General features: G+C 39.5%; 1 protein-coding gene and 1 long non-coding RNA gene across 3 annotated transcripts in view; one reads left to right on the forward strand and one right to left on the reverse strand.

Moving 5' to 3' along the window:
• LOC115341355 overlaps positions 1–27,483 on the reverse strand; it is a 39,603-nt gene extending 12,120 nt beyond the window's left edge. The window contains exons 1-3 of the long non-coding RNA XR_003923368.1: positions 27,310–27,483; positions 25,171–25,267; positions 24,075–24,156 (exon numbers count right to left, since the gene is read on the reverse strand). This is a non-coding gene — a long non-coding RNA (uncharacterized LOC115341355). The remainder of the gene's footprint in view (positions 1–24,074; positions 24,157–25,170; positions 25,268–27,309) is intronic.
• CA12 (carbonic anhydrase 12) lies at positions 256–27,363 on the forward strand. 2 transcript variants are annotated; one of them, XM_030014168.2, is made up of 10 exons: positions 256–490; positions 3,670–3,690; positions 10,887–11,066; positions 13,584–13,726; positions 14,631–14,726; positions 16,452–16,515; positions 16,978–17,135; positions 18,209–18,335; positions 24,538–24,622; positions 25,639–27,363. In XM_030014168.2, the coding sequence occupies exons 1-10, from the start codon at positions 400–402 to the stop codon at positions 25,721–25,723; spliced, it is 1,050 nt and encodes a 349-aa protein (XP_029870028.1). In that variant the 5' UTR covers positions 256–399; the 3' UTR covers positions 25,724–27,363. The 2 variants fall into 2 exon arrangements, with proteins under 2 accessions (XP_029870028.1, XP_029870029.1); XM_030014169.2 differs by lacking the exon at positions 10,887–11,066.

The raw sequence follows: 27,483 nt of genomic DNA on the forward strand, positions 1-27,483 counted from the left end.
ACTCTACTGTGGTATGGCCCATAAGAGGACAGCTTTTTTAAGCATTTGTGTCTCTGCTAAATAATTTCTGAGGTTCCACATTTAAATTCCCTCTCCAAGAGCTGGAGTCTGCCCTGTGAGGAGCTCACTAAAACTGAGGTAATGAAGGGTATGATCAGTTTTCTGAGGGTGCTGTGACCTAGAGGCAGGTCTGATTACATCATTTGTTTTGGGTTGAGTCTCAGGAGCTTTATAAAAAGCAGTCTCAAAAGGAAGGAGAGAGACAAGGGGAGAGAAGGGCAATAACTCATTAGCAGAAGCTCTGTGTGCATTCTGCTATTTGCTACATATCTACAAGGGAGTTTCTTCAGAGTGCAAGGAATCTGTGAACTGTTGGAATATTATAAGTCTTTCCTTGAGATGTCAGCCAAGAGCTTCAGTACAGTCACAGTCGCTACTGTGCTTATTTTCTTCCTAAAGATACAACTCTCAATGCAAGCGCCGTTGAATGGTAAAGTCTTTCAGCTTTCTATTTTATTGTCACTTGTAACTTAGGGCAGCTAATATATGCAGAAAACTGGCATCTTTTAGTCGTTACTATTTCAATAGCATGCTCAAAGCTGTATATTTTGCAGTCTGCAGTTCTTTGGAGTTAGTATCCTTATTTCAATTTCTCAGAATAGGCATTCTGATACATACAGGAAAAAGAAATTTGTGCTCTGATTTAATATGCATTACAGACTTCGTGCATGGTCAGTATGCCTTGCTTTGTGAACTTTTTGTTTCTCATAGAATGAAGCAGAGACTGGCCCTTCTCAGAGTTAGTGGAAGCATCACACCTTTCCCTCTGCCCTGTTTATTTTTAAACCAGAGGAAAAGAATGCAATCCCTGTGAAGCAGCCCATATACTAGACCTCATTCTCTTATATTTAAACAGGACCAGTTTCAGGAGGTCAGCCCTCACTCTCTTTTTAGGAGTTGTGTTCATCTATTCAAGCTGATTATAATCAATTTTCATCCATTCTAGCTAATTATAATCCACCTACTGTGATTACAGGATATGAGGGATAATCATTGTAAAGTGTTGTGTAAGAGGACTTACTCAGCACATATATTCATGGGATGAAAATCCTGAAGGCTCAAGCGTAATCCAGAGCTGTCAGTTTCATAAACAGCTCTGCCAAGACAAGCATTTTACCAGGTTTTTCACATGAGCTACATAAGGGGTGGAATTCAAACTTTTAAGGTCACCTTCTTATTTTGGGCATATATCCTCTGAAAAATGGGTATATTCTGTAGCAGAATCTCCCACTTGAACGGCAGTTTCCTAGAGCTTGGTGCTTTCCAGGTGCTTTCTCTGACAACACAGAAGCTTTGGAAGTGAAAGAATGTGTCGAAAAGATATGTCTTACAATATGTCCTGAAGGGAATGCTGGAGAATTTCTATCTTAGAATTAGATGCTCAGTACCAAGAAATGGCAAGAGCTACAGCATCTGCCCGTCTCTGACATCTACCCAAGTCAGAGACACAACTAACGTAGATTGTCGTAACTAAAACCATTCCCACTTTCCCAGCTCCCAACTGACATTTGTATTTGTAACCTGGATATTGACCAGTGAAACACAGATACACTGGCTCTAGGACCCTCCTCTGCCATGCATGGACACGTATCTGTGTTACACAGAAGCACTCACCCCAGCATGAACAAAGAGGCAGGAGAGTGCTCACAGGTACAGAGCTGTTGATAGTTCCCTTCTAGAATCAGACACTCTCTTGACTCTCCTCCAATTTTGGGAGACTGTGTGACAGTCTGCCTCATCCTTATTTCATTATCAAGCAGAATAAGGCTAATAACCTTGCTGATAGTCTGAGGATGGCAGCAAATCACTTTTGCAGCTCTACATGTTCATTCAGACAAAATCAAGAAGATTCTGCCATCTAGTCATCTATTCATCTGCTGATCTAAGTTAGATGAAATAAGTGTTAAATGGGCCTCAGCCCTACCTACACTAGTTGCTGTTACTGTGCTCATCAGTAAAGTCATAATGGTAGTGAATTGCAGATCATCAAAATGCTCACAGGCTAAGGAACATTTCACCTGGCAAAAGACTTTAAGCTTTCATTTATTTTTGTTTTGATTGGCACAAACACCCAAAATACTGAAAATCTTTGAAATTGACCATTTTAAGGTCATTCTAGATTATAAAAATCATAGTTTTGACACTTTGTACACATTTTAATGGGCAGTAGGAGCATGAGCAGAAAGTAGCTATTGTAGTTAACCCAGTATTTCTTCAAACCCTACTCAGATGAGGATGTGGCAATTTCTAAAACCTGTTGACAATCAGTTGCTATCTTCATGCAAGTTTTCCCTACAGAAGGTGCTGACCAGAGGACACAAGCACCCCCAAAAAACCTCAGTAAGAGATAATCCCCTGCAGAAAGAAGGGGAGAGGAGAATGAGGTTTCTCATCTTGAAATCTAACACAGTACATGAATTCTTCTATGCAAGGAACCTGGCGACTTCAGCCAGGATGATTACACAGACCTTGTTTTGAAAATTCCAGTGTAAAAGAACAAGGCATACTGGTCCTAACGAACTGGAAGCAAAGAGCTTAGTGTTCCCAGCATATATCAATAAAGAGCTAAGTGCAGCTGTTTTGCACATCCCTACAAATTAATCCCAAACATTTCACACAATATTCTTTGGAGAAGAGCTGTATCTGTGACCACGCTTCAGAGTACAAGAAATGCAGCCAAGAATCATGTACTGAGCAGACATGTGCATGTAAGAATAAATATCTGCATGCATGCATGCACACACACTGAGTGTTTGCAAGACTTGTAACTCAGGACTGTTTTCTAAGCAGAAATAAAATTAAATTTGCGGAGAGTAAAGATTTGCATTAGCCTGATAACCAAAAGTGTTCAGGTCTGTCAGGACAAGCATCTGGAATTACACAGCAAGCTGAATGACTGTAAGTAGGTTTCAGGACCAAAAAAAAAAAACCAACATTAAAAAGAGCATTTAATAAGTCAAGACATTTCCAAAGACATGCAGAGACACTGTCTCAAGTTCAGTTCCTTAAGCAACAGATGAATATTGATCATTTTAACACTCACTCAACCCCCCCAGGATACCCTGAGTTATATGGGTTCGTGTATCATACTCCCTTTTTTCAAAGTCCATCTATTCCTATCTGTTTCAGTTGGCAAATCCCAGAGCCACTGTACAGAAATGACTGTCCATCATTTCTCAGTGTAGCAATGGCAATCCACTGATGTTTTTCAAATTCCTCAACTAGGCACGAGGTGGTTCATTAAAGCTACACTCCATTTATATTCCTTAGTTTCCTAACCAGAAAAAAATCCGGGATGTACCTACGTAGAGAGTCTGTGGCTATTAAAAAAAAACCCAACAAACCAAAACCTGACAAAAGTTTCGCTCCAGGATTTAAGTGACCACAAGAAAGCCACCTCTATGGGCAGGATCACAGGGATAATTATAATTTGGGTGAGAAGGGTTCATAATCTTTGAAAGAGTCTATGTTTTGTTCAACATCTGGGGCTAGAAAGACAGATAAAAGTATTGCAAAATTCAGTACATGGGTTTAAGTGGCAATTTGTTTCTTTACAGAGCAAGATCAGTTTCAGATATTCACAGTAATATTTCTTTTGTCTTTAAACAGGGTCAAAATGGTCTTATATTGGTAAGTACTAACTAACTTGTACATACTAAGTTGTGGCTTTGTTCTGTATTTTAAGGACAACATGCCAAATGTATTCTGGTGAGAACCTACTAGGTTCAGTATCTTTACCCAGGTTTGGATCTGGCCCGTTGTCTTGAAATCTGTTATGCATCCATCAGGTTTCATACCTGGGTTTCTGGGTTCTAAATTGCCTTGCAGAATGACAGGAACTTCAGCAGACTAAGATTGGCCCTACAACTGCAGAGGTTCCCCAAAGCCCTGTTTCCCCACCAGTCACAGACCAGCAGCACATTTCAGCCTAGTTCTGCGAAGAGCATATCTCTCCCTACCCACATGGGTCTTCGGTTTTAAGTAGAGTCAGAGTTCAGCAAGTCACCTGTATTGTGTTACTGGAGACTTAGCTCCCTGAAAATCCCAGCACTGACAAGGTAGAATAAATCATATTCAGGAGAGCAGTGTTATTTTGTATACTAATCCTCTAAGTCAGCTACTAACCCAGAAGGATCTGATGGCTGCTCAGGAAGAATAATTATCTAGAGATTTTCTTTTAATTGATCAAATCCTCTGGCCAGTTATTTCCTCATTCAAAGTAGTGTTTTATATGCCACGTGCCCACAGAGAACTAGGCAGTACTGAGAATCTCAGCAAAAAATGCTTCTTCTTAAGCCTTTGGTGCTGCCCCAAGACAACACAAAGAACATCTGAGATTGAACTTGCTGCTAGTAACTACTCTCTTTGGCTGTGCTCCAGTTTACCTGACTTGCTTCATATAAGCAAAAGGAAAACTGTCAGCTGCATGTCTATAGGTATTAATCTAACTGCCAGTATGCACACATATACTTCACATCCTCATTAGGGAAAAAAAGCTTCGCACAGTTTGAATAACAAAAGCCTGTGTTTTCTACCTTGACAGCAGCCATCAGATGAACCTAACCCTGGTGGGTAGTAAGGAAAGCAAGACTTCTTTTACTACCATCAAAGTAGAAGTTTTGCCCTCCTTGCCAGGGTAATGCTTGTTTAAATTAGTTACTTCTCCCTTTCTGGGAATTTGGGTACCAGTGTTTATTTCAGAGTATGTTATTCTTAATGCCCAACTTCATCAGTTCCTGTTAAGTACTTCCATACTGCAGTCTGATTTCTAGCATGTACAGGAGGATAGAAGGAAGGTTCACAAAACAGATTCTTACTTTTTTCCTTCAACTACTGATTTTCAAATATATCTAGAAAAACATAAAAAAGCAACTTCAAAAAAATTAAAGTGGCAACTGAACTTGTACAGAATAGTTCTCTTCATATACCTGGAAAAAAGCAGAGGTAGAACATTGGTCTGCACAGAGAAAAACAGCGATTAGAGAGACTGCAGTCAGCCAGAAAAGAGCCTCTCCGTACTCTCCTGCTGATCCTGGTTCCTTACAGCAGCCTACACCTTCCACCATTTACCTTTAACCCTGCAACACTTTGCAATGCCTCCCACTAAAATTAAGTCAACAGGACAGGAAAGGAAGTCAAGCCATTATCATCCCAGTGCAGACTGATGTGAAGATGAGGGTCAAGGTACAAGATTAAGGGTGGAGGAGAAATCCGGGTGCTGATTGTCAATCAAAGTTCTCTTTGTTTAGTACAACAATATGTAAAACTGAATGTTGACACAGCTCAGGGCATGGTGGCAAAGCAAGATGACACTGCCTGTGATCAGGCCTTATCTCTTCAGTGCAAGCTTTCCAAAGAAATGAGCATTTGGCTTGGCTATAATGGAAACTACTGCTTGTCATGGTTTAACCCCAGCCAGCAACTAAGCACCATGCAGCTGCTCGCTCACTTACCTCCCACCCAGCAGGATGGGGGAGAAAATGGGGAAAAAAAAGTAAAACTTGTAGATTGAGATAAGAACAGTTTAATAGAACAGAAAAGAAGAAACTAATAATAATAACACTAATAAAATGACAACAGTAATAATAAAAGGATTGGAATATACAATGCAATTGCTCACCACCCGCTGACCAATGCCCAGTTAATCCCCGAGCGGCGATCCCCCCACCCCCACTCCTCCCAGTTTATATACTGGACGTGACGTCACACGGTACGGAATACCCCGTTGGCCAGTTTGGGTCAGCTGCCCTGGCTGTGTCCCCTCCCAATGTCTTGTGCCCCTCCAGCCTTCTTGCTGGCTGGGCATGAGCAGCTGAAAAATCCTTGACTTGAGACTAAACATTACTTAGCAACAACTGAAAACATCAGTGTTATCAACATTCTTCTCATACCTAACTCAAAAACATAGCACTATACCAGCTACTAGGAAGACAATTAACTCTATCCCAGCTGAAACCAGGACACTGCTTCAGATACAATAAAGGCTAAACCTCTCCTCTACTTGCCTCTTCCTTAGCCAAACTGTAGCAATGCTATTTGTTCTTCCTGATTTCGCTACTCTTGTATATAGCCCAAGAAAAAGTGCCTGGAAGAAACAGCACAGGCCAGTGAGCTGGGGCATGAGCCCTCAGCCACCTCTGACACAGGCTTGCTTTGTGTCCTCTGATGGGCTGCTTCACCTTCTGTAAAATGTACAAAGTAGATGAAGTGTATCATGAGAAAGTGTTTTCAGTTAAAGAACTAAAAGAATTGTTGCCCCACAGCTCAGGATAGCATGTGCATGCAGCTTTTGGCAATGTTGCTGTGTGGCTGCAAGGTGCAGGCCTGAAATCCTCTGCCCCAGAAGTAAGTTGGTAGAATTGGAGATCTGGGCTTCAATTCTTCAGATTCTGGCTTTCTGCTTCTGTAATGTAAAAGGGCTGGAATGAAATCAAAGAACCAGAATCACTCCTTGAGAGTGGACAAGCAGCTACAATGGAGGAAACTAGCTTTACAGCCAAGTTTAAATTAATAGAGCCAACAGAATTATTAATGTGCTTTAGCATGTGAGGGGACAACTTCACACTACAAAGTAGACACAACAACTGTTGTAACAGACCTCAGGCTAATTGAACTTGCAAACTCCTTAGTTTTACTGTTGCCAAATACTCCAATGCAGTGAGGTGCTGAGAACTTGTGCTAAGACCCTCCACTTCCCCTTAGGAAATGCCAGCTTTAGTGAACGCACTAGAACTTGCCCAAAATTTCTCATACAGCACTTGAATGGAGTAGCAGGGACAGCTACAGCCCTTGGCAGTTCCTCTATCTCACAAGCTTCCCTCTGGACACATATGTGAAAGATACACACGTATTGGATATGTGTACACAGAATGGTATGACTGAGCTCTGCCTGTGCTCTGAGCGAAATGGAAACCATGGGGTCATGTTACTGTGGCAGGGAGCCTGGACTCTCAGCCTTCACTGCTAACTCAGCCCTGGGCTAACGGCAGCTATAAAGCTTCCAGCTGGCTGAAAACAGGGCAGAGTGCTCTGCCTGGCTGCAAAAATACCACAGACATTCCCCGTGTTACTGACCCAATGCATTTTACTACATTAGTTTGCTTCAGATGAAGAGAACTTCGACACCCCGTGAGAAGCTCGAGCAACATGAATATTAATTGGTCATCAGAGCAAAACTCTGTTGGTAACACTGGTGTCTTATAGGCCTGTTTTCTTCTTTTTTTAAGTCAGCCAATGTACACATCCTGGGAGCAGACACCATGGTTGTTCTTAAAGGAACATCTGTCCTGCATCACCCAGCAGCACTAGAGCTGCAAGGCTGGCTGAAAGCTTAGGCACAGAAAGCTAAAAGCTGCCAAAGGAGATGATACAATGGACGCATGCGGCCATGGTGCTGAGGGTATTTTGCTCAGCTCACCGTGCAGCTGGGCGGCAAGACTATCCAAAGAATTATTACTACTTTATTTACAGACATCTTCTGTAAAATAGCCATGAGGGCACAGTCAGGCTTAGGGTTATTTACAGTGCGGCAGGGGAACATGGTCCTGGAAACTCATGTACAAGAAGGCAGCCCACAAGCTGGATTTGAGCAACCCGAGTTTGCACTCCCTACAGCAGGGAGTGTTCGTGGCTGCACTGGGCGCAGTGGTAGCAGGAGGGGTCCTACTTCCACCCATACCAACAGCTCCGTACCTTAATTTGCTCACTCCAACAGCTGAATAGTAGTGTTGGGTGGGTAGGGCAGGCCCATGGCACAATTACTGCTCTGCTGACACAGTCCTGACGGGATCCTCATAGCAGCAAACATCATCTGAAATGCCTGGGTCGTTCCCTTTGTCACAAATGTTGTCACAAAAGAAGGGTATTAACTACTAAGATATTTTTGCAATATTTCTTATGTTAATACCTTTTGGGACTTGTAGTACAGGGCAATCTTAATACATCCACATGCTATTCTTTATTCAGTAGTGATCAGACAGAGCCTTTGTAAACATAATGTGATTTCCACTGAATTTATCTGAATGTGCTGGCACAGAAAAAGGAAAATCTGGTTCACAATCAATCATTCATTTTCAACAGAGCTAGCTGAGAAATGCCTTCCAGCTGTGTGGTTTATCTACCATGGAAATCTCAATTTCACATATGCAAACCCAAGCTGCAGTGAGCTCAGCTCTTTGAGACAGGAGTTTTGAGGCACTGAAATTAGGAAGACTACGTGACAAAAGGCAGAATTTCTAGAAAAACTGGTTTTGTACCAAAAAAGGCTTTTTGTTTGGTTTGCTTGGGTTTTTTTTAATTGAGCAGGAATGAGAAGCAAAAACTGCTGTAGCTTAGAGGCCTGTGAGTGGAGTTGCAGATTTATGTCAAGGAAAGGGTAACTGCTAGTAAAGATCAAGGTACATAAAGACTGCAATAACTACAGCATTTTACAGAAAAGACAAAAGTTTCCCTTCTGAACTGCTGATGTTGGTGTGGAAGTTCCCATACTCTGTTGCCAGCTCTTAAGGGCATTCAACTCATCCAAACATAGTATTGAAAAAGTGAGTGGTACTTCATGACATGGTTTCCACTGGCTGGGACTAGACTTCTATTTTATGCACCAATTAAAAATTACCTATTTAATTATCAAGTCTCCAAACCTACAATATGTAATATATTGACGTCTTCTTGCAAACTCACTATCTTATCAGCGCATGGAAACCCCAAGCCTTTTAAAATTACTCAAGTCTTTTTACAATAAAGGTTTCTCAGCAATTTTTTCTGACACTGCTGTAGTCTTAGCTCCCTGGAAAGTGTTAAATTTCAGTGTCATTGACTTGCACATCAAGTTTCAACCTCAAGAAACTCATTTCCTGGTATATCCTGATATATATTTTTCTGGGAAATGTTCTTGAATATGTATATCCCATAGTGTGGAAATTATGCTCCTCTGAATGGATTTGTTATTTGCCAAAAACTATGTAGACGACAGTATACAGTCTTCTATAATGTCAGCATAACATGTATTAGCTTTTAAAATTAATTTCAATTTCAATAACTTTAAGATAGTACCATGAAGATCTAAGAGGAGAGAAATTAATGTGATTGCCAGCGAACTGGAGTCAAAGATTTATGTTACAGCAACATCAAGGCCTATTTATACTGGAAAGCACTGACTGAGTCTGAGTATCCACACTGCAAACAACACCATGTGCTAACCTATGTCTTGAATAATCTTAAAGAGCTTTAACAAGGAAGTAAGTCTCTCTTTGAGCACCAGAACTGCACTTGCCAATTCTGTCACATACACTATGTTTAAGTCACATTCACCCCCACTATCCATATCCTTGGAAACTGTCTTTCACGTTAAAAAGTGAGCCTCTAATAATATTCTCCTGATTGTTAATTTTCCTTCAGAAAAGATCTGAACTTGCTTTGCTACTGATGACCCGATCTAACATTAGATTCTGGCATTCACGATTCATGGAAGATGTTAACACACTGGAGAGACTTCAAAGAAGCCACAAGGAACATTATAGGTTTGGAAAAGCAGCCTTCTAACCAAAGACTCAAGGAACTCAATCTATTTAGTTTAAGAGAATTGAGAAACCATGTCCTCTATTTATAAATACTTTAATGAGGAACAGAAGTATGCTGACAGGAGGCTCTTCAATTTCTAAGCAAAGGATTAAAAGCAATCACTATCTAAATGAAGTCAAAGCTAGACAAACTCACAGTGAAAAGCAAGCTACCAAGGAGAGTAATTATCCATTGGGCACTAATGAAGTATCTTTTACCTGCAAAGCTTAAAGGCAGAGTAGATTTTTTTTCCCTTCTGAAAGATACGGCCTCACTGAAGTAGAAATTAATCCAGGGAGGTCCAATGTCTTGTGTTATACAGATCAGGCTGGGTGATCCCAAAAGACCTTCCTGCCTTAGAAAGAATTATGATGAATCTTCAGAGTAAAGAAGAAACACAAGTTGCAAGTACCTCTTTTGGTATTTAAATCCAAATGGTCTCAGCTTACAGCTTGTGAACAGCTGCTAGCTATTAATCTGTAATTAAATCAAAGGCACAATTAAAAATCTCTTGATATTATCTATTCTTTGTAGATCCTACCTAGGGCAAAAGACTGTGATGAAGAAAAGTTTCACCAGAGTTTGAGCAAGTTATTGCAGGTCAAATTGTCATAACACCTTCCATTTTTGCAAGTTAGCTTTTCACTGTGCATTATGCAACATGGCTAGATAGATCCAGACAGTTTGTATGGTAAGGAAATTTTATAAGGGTCTGGCTTTCTACATACTGAAAAGTATGGAAACTTTCCTCTGTCAACATGAAGTCACTTCTTTCAGCAATTCTCTTCAGAAGGCTGGAGGAGCTGCGTTACTGTGCAGATGCCTGTTACTTCCATAGGGAAAAGTAAATAATCCAAATATTGTCACAGATCCAAACTCTACTTGTCACACTTGTGCACTCTGAAGAGAGACAATACCATCATGAGAGGGTCAGAGGCACTGTGGCTGGCTGTGGTGCTGCTGCCTGCAGGCCTAACCTGGTGAGCTACCAGGCCTGCAGTTCCCCAAGGGTGTAACATCAACAGCAGTTGAGATTGTAAAAAAATAGAGGGGTGGTAGAGTGTCTCTATGTGAGATTTTTGTTGGCATTTGGCCCTTTTCTATCTAATGGCACACTGGAAAGATGAAATTAAGTTAAAAAAAAAAAGTCTTAAAAATTCAGAAAAGGCTCCTTTTCCAAATTTTGGGTGAAGGCTGAAACAGGGGAGTTTTTATATTAATTGCATAGTTAAGGCTTGACAAATGTGCCTCTTTGTTAATTTACACAGGTCCTGATGGAGAGAAGGCCTGGCCAAAGAAATACCCATTTTGTGGAGGAGTATTCCAATCGCCAATAGATTTCCACAAAGATATTCTCCAGTATGATTCTAATCTCTTGCCTTTAGAATTCATAGGCTATAATGTGCCCTCCACTGACCAGTTTACATTGACCAATAATGGTCATTCAGGTAAGGAAGCTCAATGACAGCAAGGGATTGTGAAGGAAAGAGTTGCCGGAGCTCGTCATTTTTTATTTCATGGGTGAACTACTTTGATTATCAAATGAAATTAAACTGTCATGATGAAGCCTTCACATCAGCATACCTACATCTAGAGAACAGGCTAGGGAAACTTGGGAGTGTACTAAGTACAAATGGATTCGCAGTAAGCCAAATTGACTATGGTTTTTAAATAAACTGTAGGCATGTCAGAATTCATTCCTGAGCTTTTCTTATTACTTTGGTTGGAGTGCTCTGAAACAGAAACAGACTTTGTGATTATGTTAAAAAGAGATGAACTGATAAAATATGGGTGCAATGGGTCTCTGACATTCCAGTCTAATCAAAGCAGCTCAGCTGAATTATGGGGGGGAAGGGGAGAGGGAAAAACAAAAACCTAGTAGCACCATTCTGTTCCTTTGACTTGAGATAGAAACCTCTTTAGTGTAAGATAGTACAGATAGATAAAAAGACAGAAAAATAATTAGAAATAGCGTTCAAACATGCCCTCCATTGTAGTACTAAACCAAAGGTCAGTACAGTAGGTAAATGCAGAGAAGATGCAGTCTCATAAAGGTCTACTATATTGACACAATATACAATACCAGCAAGCTAGTCTCACCATTTTTTGTTCCTTCCTGAAACATTTGAAGACATAGAAATAAGAACAGTTATAAGGCCTTCCTTCTTTGTATCCTCCTCTGTTGCATCAAAAGAACCTGTGTTATAAAATACTCTCTGCCTCTGGTCTTCTCTGGCATGCTTGGTTAAAAGATGAGTGACGTGAAAACATCTCTTTTTTTCTCACTCTTTCAGTGGGGTAAACCTGCTCTGTAGAACATCATAAGCCCACTCTTCAGGCATGGTTCCTGGTTTCCCTCTTGATCAATTTCTTCATCAAAACCAGGTTGCTTTAGACTAGGAATGGCTGGAACAACCTTTCCTTGTGAACCTTCTTTTCCTAAGAGCCTTTCTTGGTCCTGAGTGAAAGATTGTACTGTCACAGTTGAATGTATTAGGCTGATGTAAGTGACAGGCAGAGAAGGAAACATTGTCATTGTGGACTTTAATGCTGCCAGAGAGCAGGTGGAGACAAAAGAACAACACCGAGAGCCTGTCCCTCACATAACAGTTGCACAGGTAAAAGCAAATTCCTCGTAGAGCCTACATCACTAACATTGTCAGATCTTGCCCCTAAAACAAGAAGTTCAACCACTTCCTAATGAAAGCCAAGACAAAAACAGATTTCCCCCCCTCAGTAAAAATGGGAATTCACTTATAAGGCCAGTGCCCTCCTAGAAAGCAGGGGACATGTGACCCACTCTAGAAACCTCACTCAGATACAAACCTTAATTGCTCTGAGTAATGAAAAATTAGCCTCTGTTAGAGTGATCATTACACCATCTGCTGCTGTCTTCTCTTATGGCTAGAAAGGAAATCAGTAGGATGCTTAATATTGTGGTATCAGTCATTCCTACATATAATTAATGGTACTTCACCAGCCAGCTAATCCAGACACAATTACCTACTTCAGCTAGACTGAAAGCAGTAGAGCTCAAAAAAAGCTTTTTAGCACTAGCATAAAAACACATAGGCTTGCAGCTGTTCCTTCATTAAGGTTTTGAGCCTTGTTTCCCCTGCAAAACACATCTGGAACACTCCAGAAACAAGTTGTATTCACACTGGAAAATAATAAATTGCAAAGAAATTGATCTGTTCTTTACATAAATCGTTGCTTTATGAAGCACCAAACTTCTCAAGTGAACAAGTCAGTTTCTGCTGAGTTGAGAATTACTACTGTAATTTCTACACAAAAAAAATAACCCAGCCTGTCTTCCACACTGGAGAGCATAAGTGAGCAGAAGGGAGTGTAATGCATACAAAGGTCTCCCTCCAGAATGTCAAGAGAGGAAATGCTAGTTCTTAAGGCCTGTGATTATCTTGCTGCTTGACATCAATGATCTGGGTTTCAGGGGGAGCGGGGAGAGGGGGAAGCTTATTTGGTTTTGCCATATGCTCCTAAAAGAAGATTAAGAGGCAGAGGAGTTCAATATAACAAGAGTTTAAAAATACCATGAGAAATACTAATTTATTAAGCCATTTTCAACCACTATAAGGGGATTGACAGAAGGCACACGAGCCTAAGTTTTGCTTCGACACGTTCAGTAACTGACTCTTCAATAGGACTGAGATAATTTTGCATTCTTCAGGGAGAAGAAAGATTTCCATTAGCAACAACTCTCACATTCAATTCCTTTAGTTTAAGAAAATAGAAAAAGGGTATATTCTAAATTCTCCTGCATTACCTAGAAAGGGTTAAAGACAACTAAAGTGTTTATCTCCTACCACAGACTGAGATGGATTTAAGTTAAGAATCTGCTTTGTTCACGCTCCATACATAATATACTTAGACACAGTATTTTTATTTGCCCTGTGCTTGAAAGCCATGGTATCATTTGCTCCCCTCTGGTTTTGGTCTGCTTACAGTGAAAATGTATCTGTCGCCTACTATGTGCATCAGAAACCTCCCTTTTGAATACACTGCGTCTCAACTTCACCTACACTGGGGCAACAGAAACAAGTCAGAAGGCTCAGAGCACACAGTCAGTGGGAAGCATTTTGCAGCAGAGGTAAGAGAAGCTCAGATCAGGGAAAGAAACAAAGAAGGCTGGGCAGGTCTCACTGTTTCAAAGTGAGATTTTTATCTTGGGTATATGACTGTAAAAGGCTGCAAGGTTCTAATCCAAGTTCTCATGGTCTGGGTATATACTAAAAAAATGCATTGTGCACTGCAAAAAGGATGGACTCTGATGTACTTTCATGAATACACCACAAGTCAGGGAGTTAGAATTTAGGTTCTAAACTCAGGGCCGGCACTGGGTCACTTGAGTAATTTCAAGCAAATTGCTAGATATTTGACACCTTGGTTCTTCTCTGTAAACCAGGTATATCTTTTAGTTGCACAACATTGCTTCTCTGTCTACTTTTACTCACCTTCTATCCAGTGAAGAACTATTTGTTATCTTTTCTAATCCTAAATTATGGATTTGGGAATAGATTTTGAAAAGCAGTACCAATTGGATATTTACCCCAAAATTATTAAAAGAGAAATCAGTCAGAATAATTTGCTTGCATAACAGCACTTGAGGAATCCATTTCTTCTCTAGTTACATTTAACACCTGGTTTTACATTTTAAACATTGGAGAGCCCCAAGAGTGCTAAGGTGTAACTTTTTCAGAAAAATTTACTAGTACCCCAGTCAAGATGCCTTGAAACTGAAGTTATCCTCTTCCCCCCGTCATTGCGGGGCGTGGGGGGTGGGGAACGGAGTGTAACTTGGCTACAGCAGGAGTGGTAGTTTCAGGACCTTTTGCTTTTCTCTAAAAAGATCTTACCACTACACCCAGAAATCACTGAAGGATCCCATTGTATTGTCTTAGCCTGAGGTGGCTACACTGGTCCTCTTTAGCTGTGAAACAGAAATGTGAGCATGCCCCAGAGGTTACCATAACATAGTATCTCCTTCTTTGTAGCTGCATGTTGTACATTATAACTCTGAGAAATATCCAGATATAACAGCAGCAATGGACAAAGCGGATGGACTGGCGGTTTTGGCTGTTCTTCTTGAGGTAGGATGCAGGACCTTTTTTTTTTTGTTGTTGTTTAGAATATGCTTTCAATCATTAAGTCATCACAGACCTTTAACATATAAAACTACCTAGATTATTTAACAGTGCTGTGGCTGAATTAAGGTTCTTCCTTTTCTCTTTCACAAAAAAGGGCTAGATTCCAGCAGCACATACATAAACAGAAACAAATTTTAAGAGAAGAGGAATTCTAAGTATTTCCTCGTGGTTTTCAGTAAGTTAACTTCAGCTATGTTAAATTCATTTTTGCATTCATTTACAAACTAAGGATTGGCAGAGTTTATCAAACAATAGACAACAGTGAATTTCAAGCTCACTTACTCAAAACTGCCCATTGTAGCATGAAGCAGTTTTAACACAGCAGAGAGGCATAGGCAGACACAACCCTGGCTTTGGCGACTATATGTAATTAGAATTTGACCACAGTCTTCAGGTTGCAAACTTCCCAGATTCTTTGAATCACAGATTACAGTAAACAAGTAAATTCAGTGCCCTTTTTAAGATGACAGGACAGCTTTCCAGTTTTCCCCTCTAAAGCCCCACATACAAGCAATTAAAGATAAAAATGATCTGAAAGAAACATTTTTAGAAGCTTGTACATATATAATTCTCCTTTTTCTTGAGGATTAAAACTCCTCAGTAAGAAAGATAACTATAAAGATGATTTTTAAAAGTGAGGATTTCCTGCAGCATAAAAAAAACCTGAAAACACCCAGGTTTTCGCATTTCCATCAAAAAAGTGAAAATGTTCTAGTTAGCAGAAAAAGCTCTAATTCTCATTAATATTATCCAAGCTCGCTTCCTAGCAGCTCTAAGACTTTGACAATAATTTTGTGTTAAATTTCAGTTCATTTGGAAGTTGCAGCTGTGAAAAGTGTCAGAGTATTGTATATTATGCTAGGGAATAATACTGGGATTCTGGTTATTTCTAAGCAATGATGTTTAAAAATCAAATAAGGGAACAATGGAGATTAGGTCTTTCAAAAACTTTCAGACAGCTGGTGGCTATTACAGTTGATCTAAGGACACCAGTTTACTATGTCTGGTTGTCAGAGGAGTTGCTAAGCACCAACTCTAAAGAATTCATAAAAAAGGCATTGATTATGAGACTGAAAAGCTACTGGTAGCAGTTGAAAAACATGGTCTTGTTTGATAGTTGAGTTATAGCCCTTGCCAGATAGTTGAGTTATAGCCCTTGCCAGTGTCCCTGTGGTACCCAATCGTGTCATTCTTTATCTTCCTGGACTGTGAGGAGCAGCAGACTAAGAAATGTTTGTGGGTGGAAAAATGCAGCTTTGACTAGAAACCAGTAGATGACCTGAGAACCCTGTCAGTTGAGACCTTATGCCTGCAATGTTCTCAGAAGAAATGGTTTCTCTTCATCTGCACAGCATGCTGAACAGGCAAGGGGAATAGGGTCCTTCAAGTGCTCACAAGAGGTCTACACTGCAGTTGTTAGATAGCATTATGACAAAGCAGCCCTAATAGCTCAGGAAGCGAGTAAGAGTGTTATTGAGGTTCTGAGGATAGTGTTAATGTTTTGAGTAAAAAGAGTATTTATGCCATTCTAGTATATGAATATCTGGACAGCGGAGACACTTGCCTTATGGCAGAGGCCATCAAATACTGCTGTCCGCTGTGTGCAGAAGCAAAGACTCATTCAGACTGCGGTGATTTGCACAGCTGTTAACAGTCTGCTCATTACAGATTGGACCCTTCAACCCGTCCTACGAAAAGATCTTCAGGCACTTCCGGAATGTGAAATACAAAGGTGAGTGGCTATAAACCTGCAGTGGATTGAGAATGGCTAAGAGTATCAGATGTCACCCTGAGAGGGATCAAACCAGCTGAAGAAACAGTCCAGAAATCCCAGACAAATCTGTCACAAACTGTGAAAGACTTATAAATGCAGTGCATTTCTGTGAAGAATGTATGGCTAGCATGTACCATGTGTTTCTGACTGGGCCTTATTTCTTGCACATGGTGTTTTTTGGTTAATATGGCCACAGTTTATGTTACGGAATTCTGATTTGGTATCTAAAACAAGATTCCTACATAGGAAACCTAGAAAGCTGTATTCCTTATTAAATTGGGATCATCTCTGTTAAAATGTATTTTTCTTTTCCTAGTGATATGACCGAAAACATCCTACTTACTGAAAAGCAAATTCACTTCACTGATATACTACCTGTGTAGTAATGACGCAGCATCTAACATGAATCCCCTATTTTAGATCAGATGGTCCAAGTCCCTGGTTTCAATATTCGAGAACTGCTTCCTGACAGACTGGATGAGTATTATCGCTATGAAGGATCCCTGACAACTCCTCCTTGCTACCCTAGCGTTCTCTGGACAGTTTTCCGACACCCCGTTAAAATTTCACAAGAGCAGGCAAGTTTAAATACAGCACGTGTTTTCCTGATTGGTGTCTGCTAAAGAACAGTATATGCATATTCTCATTTCCTGGATTTCTCTTATGTTCCTGTAAAACCGAAAGATGACCATTGCTAAAATCCCTTAAGTGGGAAGAAGAGCACAGAACTGACATAAATCAATATCCTGTTCTGTTTCTAGTTAGCATGTTTTCAGTTGACCAGAATCAATAAAGGACCGACAACTGCGTAGCAATTGGTATAGTATCAGCTTGAAAAATCACAGTCAAGTGAGATTACCTTCTGTTTTCACTATGTACTTACTTCCTGCTTTGAGTCTTTCCATGAGTCACTTCCAGAGCATTTTTGTTCAGGCTTCACAGCTGAACCCTATTCACTAAGTATTTTAGTGCTACTTTGATCCTGACTGACTTAGGTATGATAGGTTGGGTAGATGTTAAGTTTCTAAAAACCATGTGATGTGTTACTTGTCAATCTTGAATGCCCTGGCTTTTCTCCAGCTTATGTTTTTTGTGCTCACCTGATTAACTTTTTTTGTTCATAGGTGGCCACTTACATAGACTATAAACTCCCAATCACTATGTTCTGATTCACCTAATTGTAAACACAGGGGAAAAAATATTATCAAAATCTCTGATCAAATTACTGCGCGCTCCTTGTTATGAAAGTCCATTCTTAACTTTGTCCACTCTGCCAGATCATGTCTTTACCAAAGTAGAGAGGTCTTTCATAAAGTAGTTTTTAGTACTGCTTAGGAGTTAGACTGTGCTATGGAGAACATGCTGCAAAGGGCCACCATGTTTCCTCCCATCCAGTTTTCCTGGTGGATAATTACCAAGTAGGATTAATCTTATCAGGATGTAAACAAAATATAGGTATGAGTTTGGAGATGTCACACTGTTTACACATTATTCTGTATTTGGACTCACAGGTCACACAAGACTTAAATATTACTTAATGTATCCTCTTCCCTTTGACTACCCCTTTGATTTCAAACACACTCTCAGTAATCATACACTGGCAATGCTTCTTCCGTATTCTGGGAGCTGAACAGGGTGCTTCCCTTTATAGTTACTGGCACTGGAAACAGCCATGTACTGCACAGAGAGTGATGACCCAGAACCCCTGGAAATGGTTGATAACTTCCGAAACGTTCAGGAATTTCATGAAAGACTGGTTTTTATCTCCTTCCGTGAAGGTAAGTTGTATGAATGCTTCTATGCAAAGACACAGTGCACAGTGATTTGTGTAAACTTGAAATACTGAAGTGGCAGTCCTGTTGCACTCTACCACTACAAAAATCTAGCAATCTTATTTTCCCGCAGTTCACTTTGTTCCCTTTTCTTCTCTTACTGCATTGTTGCATGGGCAACTGTATGAGAATAAGGTATTCAGAGAGTATATAGGAAGGTTTTTTTTCCACAGTGGGTATCAGGCAAGCCCTGCAACCCTTCTGGCCAAAGACAAGGAGATAAAAGAAGGAAGACATGTTTGGCCTTGTCATGCTTAGCAGAAATACTTGCTGTCACTCCAAACACTAAACAGTTCTCTACAGCTGAGCTGTTTCAGTCAGCATAAAGTGCTTGAGCTGGCCTTGTCTCACCAGCAACATTTGCTGGTTCTCAGCAATATCAGGATTGTTTTTATGCAGACCACACATCTAAAGGGAATCACAGCTTTGCCTTTCAGGGAGTCTGGTTTTGGGAAATTACATAGAATCCTTGAGGAATTAAAAATCAAGAAACAAAAATAATTCACAACACTGGATTGTATGATCCAGTGTTACAAGTGAAAAAAAAATTTGCCATCTTATGAGGAAGAACGGATTTAAAAGCTTAATTATACAGTGTTACACAATGACAGTGCATAGGTTTGGGGGGCGAGTTGTGCACAAAAACCTGCATCTGTGGTGAGAAGCTTAGCTGTGCCCCACAATAAGGCATTCGAGTATACTCTTTGTGCAAAATGTATTGTTCCAATTTCTGTGTTGTCTTGCAAACAAATACCCTTAAGCAGTTGTGAAGCTGGCACATACACTGAAGGCAGATGAATCTAGGCAAGCCTCTACACTATTTGAAACTGGGAGTAAAATATTTTTAAAAGAAAAAACAGACTTCACAAAAAAGACTGGCCAAGCAGTGAACTTTCAAATTAATAAAACGTGTTAGCACATCATTTCAACTTTGCCTGCTAGTTTCTTCACTGTTTAGATGAAAGAATGGAAAACACAGGAGTTGTCTATATTGGGAAATTTCGCACAATAGCCACTGCAGGAAACAGTTCTCCCTGCAGGCATACTGCAGTAGCTGTTCTTGCCATTCCCCTCTGCAGACAGCCCCTTTCATAATATATCTTTTATAATATAAAGCTATAAAGGAGAAAAGTGAAAATTAAAGATCAGCCAAAACAAATCCCAGCGAAAACATTTCTCTGAAATCAGAGAAGATTTAGATTTGCCACCAAAAGTTGGCTGGTCTCTTTGTCAGATTAGCTGCATCAAAACTCCCAACCAGAACACTGTGGAGCATCAGCAGCATGTGGCCCTTATTTGAAGCAAATCTCCCATCTTTGAGATAAAACCCAGAGACAATTTCAGAAGTTGTTCTGTGGCTGGGGACCATTTCAGTTCTCATGGAAACATTTTAAAATCTTTCTAAAGCTTCCCATAGAGGAACACAATTCTACCACAAAGTTTCTTTTGAGTGCCTTCTCTGGAATTATTGCACATAACTTAGTAATTATTTAAATAAGCATGTTGATGCTACTGTCCTTGCTACTTAAGCACATTTCTCTCATTGAGTTCTAATGATTTAGTTATTCATTTCTCTGTATTTTTACTGGAGTAAAAAGTATTTAACAGTTCTGAGCTGACTGACTATATGGCTTGAACCACAAGCCATGACTTCCCATTCTCCAGCTCTGCATTAAATCTCTGCATTTCATAATCTCCAAAGCTTCAGCGACAAAGGCTACATCTCCTTAACTGCAGCATCTCCTGACTTTTATTTTATTAACCATTCTATCTGCAGTTAACATAGTGGATCCTTAGGAGAAGGCTTATGGACCAGGTATATGAAGAAGGGCAGACTACAGTGCTAAAGGCAATACACAGTTTTCAATGCAGTTCAGGGATCCAAAATACCTCAGGTTCTCATTTCTGTACACTCAGCAGAAAGCTACTGACTAGAAAACCAACTATTTTAACTTGCAGCACAGAAGGAGGGGCAGTGATTTAAGAAGAGATGGGATACTTCCAAATTTTGAGGTGCAGAGAAACAGCATAACATATCCTTTTATTTAAAGTATGATTAAGGAGCTGAAGATGTAACACCTGATAGGTTAAGTCATCACTATATGACTTTGTACTTTTTACTGAGCATCTTGAAAGGTGCTCAGGTTCTCAAGGACCCTCCTGTGTGTACACAGCTTCCAGTTTGTAAATAAAGGCCTAGAACAGTGACTTTCCCCCAAAATAGCTGAGTAGTTTTCATCTCCCACCCTTATTCTGGAAGCTAGAAATGCATTCATTCCAGATACCTCAAAAAAAGGTCCCCAGGCCTGTTGAGACTACAGTGCAAAGCTCTGTAGGCATCCACACTAGTTCTTTGCAGTCAAGCAGCTGAAGCATTTTTCTGCTTTCGCTGTCATTTCTCCATTTGTCTCCTTGTTTCTTTGCTGCCAAAGGTATCTTACCGTCTTTTCCATTACTAGCACCAGATAGCTAAATATTTAAGTCTAAACTAGCTTAGTTTAGTTATACCCTTCTTTTATTTAGCACTACCATTTCTGCTTTTGAATACTGCTGAAAGAAGTTACTCTGATAAATTGTCTTCTTTCTCATTTTAATTTGTTTATAGTTTGAAGCCCAGTTTCAAGGTCTGACTAAAACAAAATACTGAGTACTGTTGGCTACCAAAATTTTGTGTCAGTCTGCATCAGCTCACGTGTTAACAAAACATAAGATTTTTCCCTTTCTTAAGGATCATTAATACCTTTCTGCTATGCATGATGAAGAGTCTCCGCAATCTCTGTTCATGTGTAGTTCTCTGCACTACGCAATAACCTAAATCTTACTGCTTCAGTCAAGAATAAGTAACAGAACAACCTCCCTATCAATTTATCAGCGAAGAAAACTGATTTGTTCGTATTATATTGGTAACAAGTGGAAACCTTGTTTCTTGACTGTAATATGACCTGCATTAGACAAAAGTTATTTCTGTGACTATATACAAGTCACACAGGGCATACACAAGTCACGCTTGGGATTTTGCTGGTTCTGTTCCTTGATTTCTCGTTGTATACTATATAAAGCCATAGTCATAATATTCTATTCTATGTTCAAGCCTCTTATCAAGTCCCTATGCTGCCACTTGCAGAGTATAACGGTTACAGAAAAATGCCTCAATTTAATCTCATTTTAAAATAAGAATTACACTAGGAATTCTTTTGTTGCTAGATTCTAACCAAAATATATAAGAAAATTACAGGTTTACCAAATCATCAACAGTCCTTAATAGCCCCATGATTAATATACAAACTGGTATTAGTTGCACAAACAATATTTTGAGTAAATGAAAAGATTGCTAAATAGTGAAAAAGGGAAAGAACTAGAGTATGCCAATCCTTTTCCTGCTTTTATGGATTGGCCAGCTAGAAATATCCCTCTCCCCCATGGCATTCTTATATGACCAGGAAGAGGGTTAAAACTTTCTTCCCAAACCTCCAATCTCAAACAGCAGCTGCCAGCTAGAGAACTAGTTAGGTCCAGAATGGCTATTTTAGTAATCCCCTTCAAATCTCTGCTCAAGTCAGATTATGTACAATGATTTTAAACAGCAGAATCAGGATTTGCAATACGGCTGCCAAGTTTTTGCGACTGTAAGGCTTCCTCTGCAGGGTGTTTCTTAAATTCATGCACAGACAATCTACTATAGCAATGCCACTGCAGAAACACTTACTGAAGTAACAGAAGTTCTGGAGTGAGCAGGTACCTTATGTTTAAGACCGGTTCACCATGGAATCCTAGAGATCCAACTTTTACGTTTTCTACTCTCTCAATTCATCAGAAATGAGAAATGCAGTTTTCCATCTGTTTCTTAAGCTGACCTTTCAGCACTTGACTACCTCCTCTCTGTAAATCACACTCAATACTTAAAAGTAAAAGGTAGAGAGTTACAATCTGTGATCCCAGTGACTGAAAATCAGATACTATGCTTTTCATCCAGGAATCTCTAAACACTTCACAGAAATAGTGTAAGAATTATTATTTCCATCTATGAGGGAAAATTTGACCCAGATGTGACTTTCTCAAAATTGTTGCTGTGAACCAGTGCCAAACCCAAGAATAACATTTGGCTCCCATGCAGAGGTGACACCAGCTATAAAAGCATTTTCAATGTATCTTTAAACTTGGCATGACTTAACCAGAGTTGAATTGTATGGGTTATTGCCCATCCTGCTGTTCTCACCCAAGAACTGGTCTCTATGGCTATGAAAGGCATTGCTCAGCGCTACTTTAATAGAAACCCCATTCAGTCTAAGTACATTTAATTACAAAAGCTCATTGACTCTATCAGTGAACCATAGAAAAATGTTCTACCCATTTCAAAAAAGGTATTCATCACCCCTGTAATCTCACATTCCACCTACTATGGTCACAAAGGCTCCCTCACAGGTGCAGTCCCTCACCTCAAGGGGAAGAAAAAAAAAAAAGGGTTCCTGTCAAAGCGCAATTAAAGTGCACCTGGTTGCTGGCTACAAGTGCCGAGCCTGTTGCAGCCAGCTGTACCACAGGTAGGAACAGAGCACACTTACTAAGAAGGGAAGGAGAAGCCATACACAGAATCATGGCTTGGGTCAGGCAACCACAGAAATTTGTGAAAGAAATCCTGTTGTGCACACTCTAGGCCACTACTAAAGCAGGTTTTCAGAGCAACTTTTCTGCCTTTTCAGTATCAAGACCGACGGCTGCTATCTTCACCTGAGCACAAACACCACAAGATGGGGCTATTGAGCGGAGTTTTGTATCAAAAACGCAACCGACCAAACTGTTCGGTCCTCCGCCTTTTGATGCCAGTAATTAAAATCTAAATTCATGCTCACTATTAACAAGTACTACATTTCAAAATGTCTCTAATCTTAAAGGATTATTCAGCAAAACTCAAACATGTTTATAATGTGTTTTGCCTGTCAGCAATCTATTCTAATAAAATCAGCTTCAGATACATGCAGCTGAAATTTATTACGATGTTCAAACCTTCCACTGCCCACAAGTTAAATGGGAACTGGTGTCTAGTCCTGATTATAGCACCATGCTGAAATACTATCTAACTAAATTTGCAAGAAGGTCTTCTCATCAAACAGAAATGTCCCCTACCCTTCCTCTTCAAACTACAAGCTCTCTTTCTACAATTATCTACTTGGTGTAATATTTTGTTGCCCATTTGATGCACCTTTACTATAACAAAACTCTCCTGTTTTAAAATACAGGTTTTTTTCAACTCCACGGATTGCAAGCTTCTTCTATTCAGTTGGACTCAAAACTAATAAAGCATCTAGTGGGTTAAATGGGATACGGTTAAACTCCAGGTTTTACATTTCTGTTTTCTCAACAGCTTATTTAATAAGAGAAAATATTTAGATGGAATACATGATACCTGTCAGCTTCCCTCTGTGATGGTTCTGATGTTCCTTAGAGAGGAACAGTCATTTGATAAAATATTAAAAAAATGTGTATATGAATTATGAAAATGCAGTTAAGAAAAGTGTGCTCACCTTCAGGGTCTTTGGGAAGGCCAAAATAAATAAAAATACTTTCATTGCCAAAAATATAGGAAGGTCATTATCAGAGACGGCATTATAATGATAATGCTCAACATCTCAATGCAAACATGAGATCACTCAGTTCTTCACACTAATATCCTGAATTCATTCTTACCTTCATAGATGCCTTTAAGCAATGTTCTCAAGAGCAAAGCATATCACTCTTCAGCTGTCCACATTAAACGGTGTTCTTCTGCCTTGAAAAAACAAAAGGCATCAAATTTAACATCCTCAGTTGCCTGGGTTTAGTTGTTCAGTTTTGCTTATGCCCTCTCATAGATTATAGCATTGAAATCCAAAGAGTTTCTGATCTGCTATGCCTGTGCCTGCATGTTGGCTTTGTGACTTCAGCAGGTGTCTAAATTCACAGCACTGTGAACTGTGGATCCAATTGTGGGATTAGGACCTTCCAGTATACATCTATGCAAAGTTATCCATTCCATAATTGCAAAGTGGTATGAGCAGGCTGTAGGAAAGTTGCAGATGCAGAATGCAAATGTTATGATAGATTAGAGACTAACATTCTCCTCTCAAGTAAATGAAATTAACTGTTTTGTATGCTGTCCCTCTTTTCCTAGGTTTTGTTGCTTCTGTTGTGATAGCCTGCATTCTGGGAGTTCTCATCATTCTTGCAGTAGCCTTCTGGCTACTGAAGAGGAAAAGGTAAGATGTCCAGCTGTTTGTCACATCGCAGGAAAAGAAGTCAAACCAAATTTTTCTTCTGACACAAAGAAGTGCTTGTGTGTCCAAAACCTTGCACATTTTTAATAGTGGTAATGTTTGATCTTTTATATGATATGATCTCTTCCTACAAGCTTTGATTTGTTTTTATCAATGTAGATGTTATTTCTCCTCTATCATATACTCCAAAGTAATTCTATTTTATTGCCAGCAAAATATACGGCTAAAAGGCCTCTAGTTGCTATGACCTTTGTGCCACAGTGGCCACCATTCTGCCACTGTAGGAATGGTTGGGTTTTGTGAAGAGCAACTATATAGGGTTGTTTTTCCACAAAATAATAATTACTGGAACAGTGCTCATGTAAACCCTTAAAAGATACAAGGAAAGGAAATAGGGAATTGTATGTGAGTATCAAGAACACAAAACCACTTTCTACTCTAGGTATTGACTGCTCCAACAAGCAGTTAGGAAATGAGACTCCCTTTCCAGGGTAAGCGGCACAAGCAGGCTGGGTTGATAATAGACTTACCCAGTTTTTCTGTTTCTCAATTGCCATTTGTTCTTTTTCTTGTTCTTTTTGCTAGCATTGCTGCTCCTAATTGCTTTTTTAATGCTTTCATTTTTTCCTAGAACAGTAAGTGAAACAAGAGGGGAATGAAGTTTTAGAAAAAACTTCTCCCGAAGGTCACCTCATTTAAGGGGAAGAAATCTGTACTGACAAGAGATCATTTAGCCAGACTGTTTGCCACCAAAGCCAAATTCTGGAAAAAAGACTAAGATTACAAACTTTCCTAGAGCCTGATCCCTTTGCAGTCAGCATTGACTCTGCCACACAGAATGCATTCTCCTGAAATATTTGTAACAATAAGCTACTGTGACATTTGCACTGGTACAGAGAAAAATAATCTCATGCATGCATAATTGACCATTTTAAGTAACCAATGGTGCTTTTCCTTCATCAGAATTACAATTGTTTAACACATTTCTTTTATTTTAGCTGCAAAAAGGGAGGCGAAGACAACAGGGGAGTCATCTACAAACGAGGCACGTACAAGGAGGAAGAAGACATCTCCAAACTTTGATGCCCCTGCTCTGTCACAAAAGCCCCTATTCATTCACAGCACTGATTTATTTTGCATTGGTGGAACATGTCTCTTGTTCTTGGCTAATGATAAGCCTCAAGAGTGTTCTAAAAATGCACCAGCCAAAAGTTTTCTGTAGCCCTTGTTCTCTTGTCTTCCAGGGAGATAGGATCAGTGAATACTCCTGAGCTAAATTCTTCACCACATTCTTTCCATGTTTGCTGCTTACTGAGTCTGGGTCTTTTAATTGATTTTACAGTTACTCCTAAACTCCCATTTTATGGTTTGTTTAGCACAGATTTTCCCACAGGTATTCAAGTCTGAAGACACTCATCAATCTACAAGGACTCTTCCCTGCTAAATCAAGGTATTGGTTTTAGCATCATGAAAATAAACAAGATAAAGGGCAATGTGTATTTGAGATAAGAATTTGAGGTAGGTTGTTCAGCAGATACTGTTTTTAAAATCACAGCAAATGATGCTAGTACGTTCACCAGTGGCTTTGTAACAGAAATATTAGAGGAAAAGGCAAGTGTAAATGCAATGAGAGCCACATGGATTGTTAATGGGGTTCTCTGGAATCCCCAGGAACTGAGTGCTGAAAAACCACTACTGCTAGAGGAATGGCTCACTTTCCAGTTATTACACAGCCTCACAAATCTGTTACGGACATCAGCCTCTGTCTGTCATTAGAATTAGAGAAGGACCTAGTCTTATCCTGCTCTTATTTATAGTGCGTGCATGAATGCTGTGGAGATAATGCAGTTGCTGCTGCTTTTAAGCAGACTTGTCATTTAATCATGAAATCTTGATTGATTTTACAGTGTATATTACAACTGCAATTATACAGTAGACAGTTTTGCTGATTTAGTTCTCTGAATTTAGTAAGTTAATTATTAGAAAGTAATCAAAATTACCTTTTCAAATCTCATAAGCTAGATACTCTTGAGTCTCATTATGCATTTTTGAAAGTGAGAAGCATAAACCTAACTCTGTTTCCACTGAAGACAATGTGAAATGTCATTGCCTTCAGGAAGAATAGGGTTTAACCAGCCTAGCCCCAGATGTATACAGAATTCCTCTTGAACTTGCCATCTAAAGCGAGGGTCTGAAATGTTTGTACTTCAGTATACAGGCAGGAAGTCATTGAGCACAGGCTTATACCTAAAATAACTTCAGGTCTGAAAGCTGCTAAACACTACCAGGGAAATTCCAGTCTGAACTTTACACTTAGGTCCATTTTATATTCAGTACCACCACCACCACATTTGTGATTTTAAATAAATAAATTGTTACTGTATGTGTTTTCTCCTTTAAAGACGGCAGATGCATACTTATGTTTTAGATTCTTCCCCTTCCACCCCCAAGAAAACTGTTTGATGTCAAAAGCAAGCTTTTGAGTGAAAGGAGAAATAACTTATTAATACTTACTGTACATGAAATTTAGGAGCATAATCTTACAACTAAGTACATTGCATTTGCCAGCATTTTTATCTCGCATAAACAAGCACATAAAGATCATCTTGTTGAAATGTTTGGAATTACTTAAAAAGCAGCATTTGTGTGCTATGGGGAACATTACTTACTCTTTGAATACAGGTGTTTAAAGACAAGAATAGATAATAAATTTTTATGATGTTTCTCTGGTTTCTCTTATTTCTTCTAGAAGAGTAACATTTTAATTAGTATTTTAATCTTCAGCTCAGCTGATTAGAAACATTGATCAATCACTTTCTTTTGCATGCAACATCCTTGGCATC

Source organism: Aquila chrysaetos, chromosome 5 (genome assembly GCF_900496995.4).
Source record: "Aquila chrysaetos chrysaetos chromosome 5, bAquChr1.4, whole genome shotgun sequence".
Taxonomy (NCBI): Eukaryota; Metazoa; Chordata; class Aves; order Accipitriformes; family Accipitridae; genus Aquila; species Aquila chrysaetos.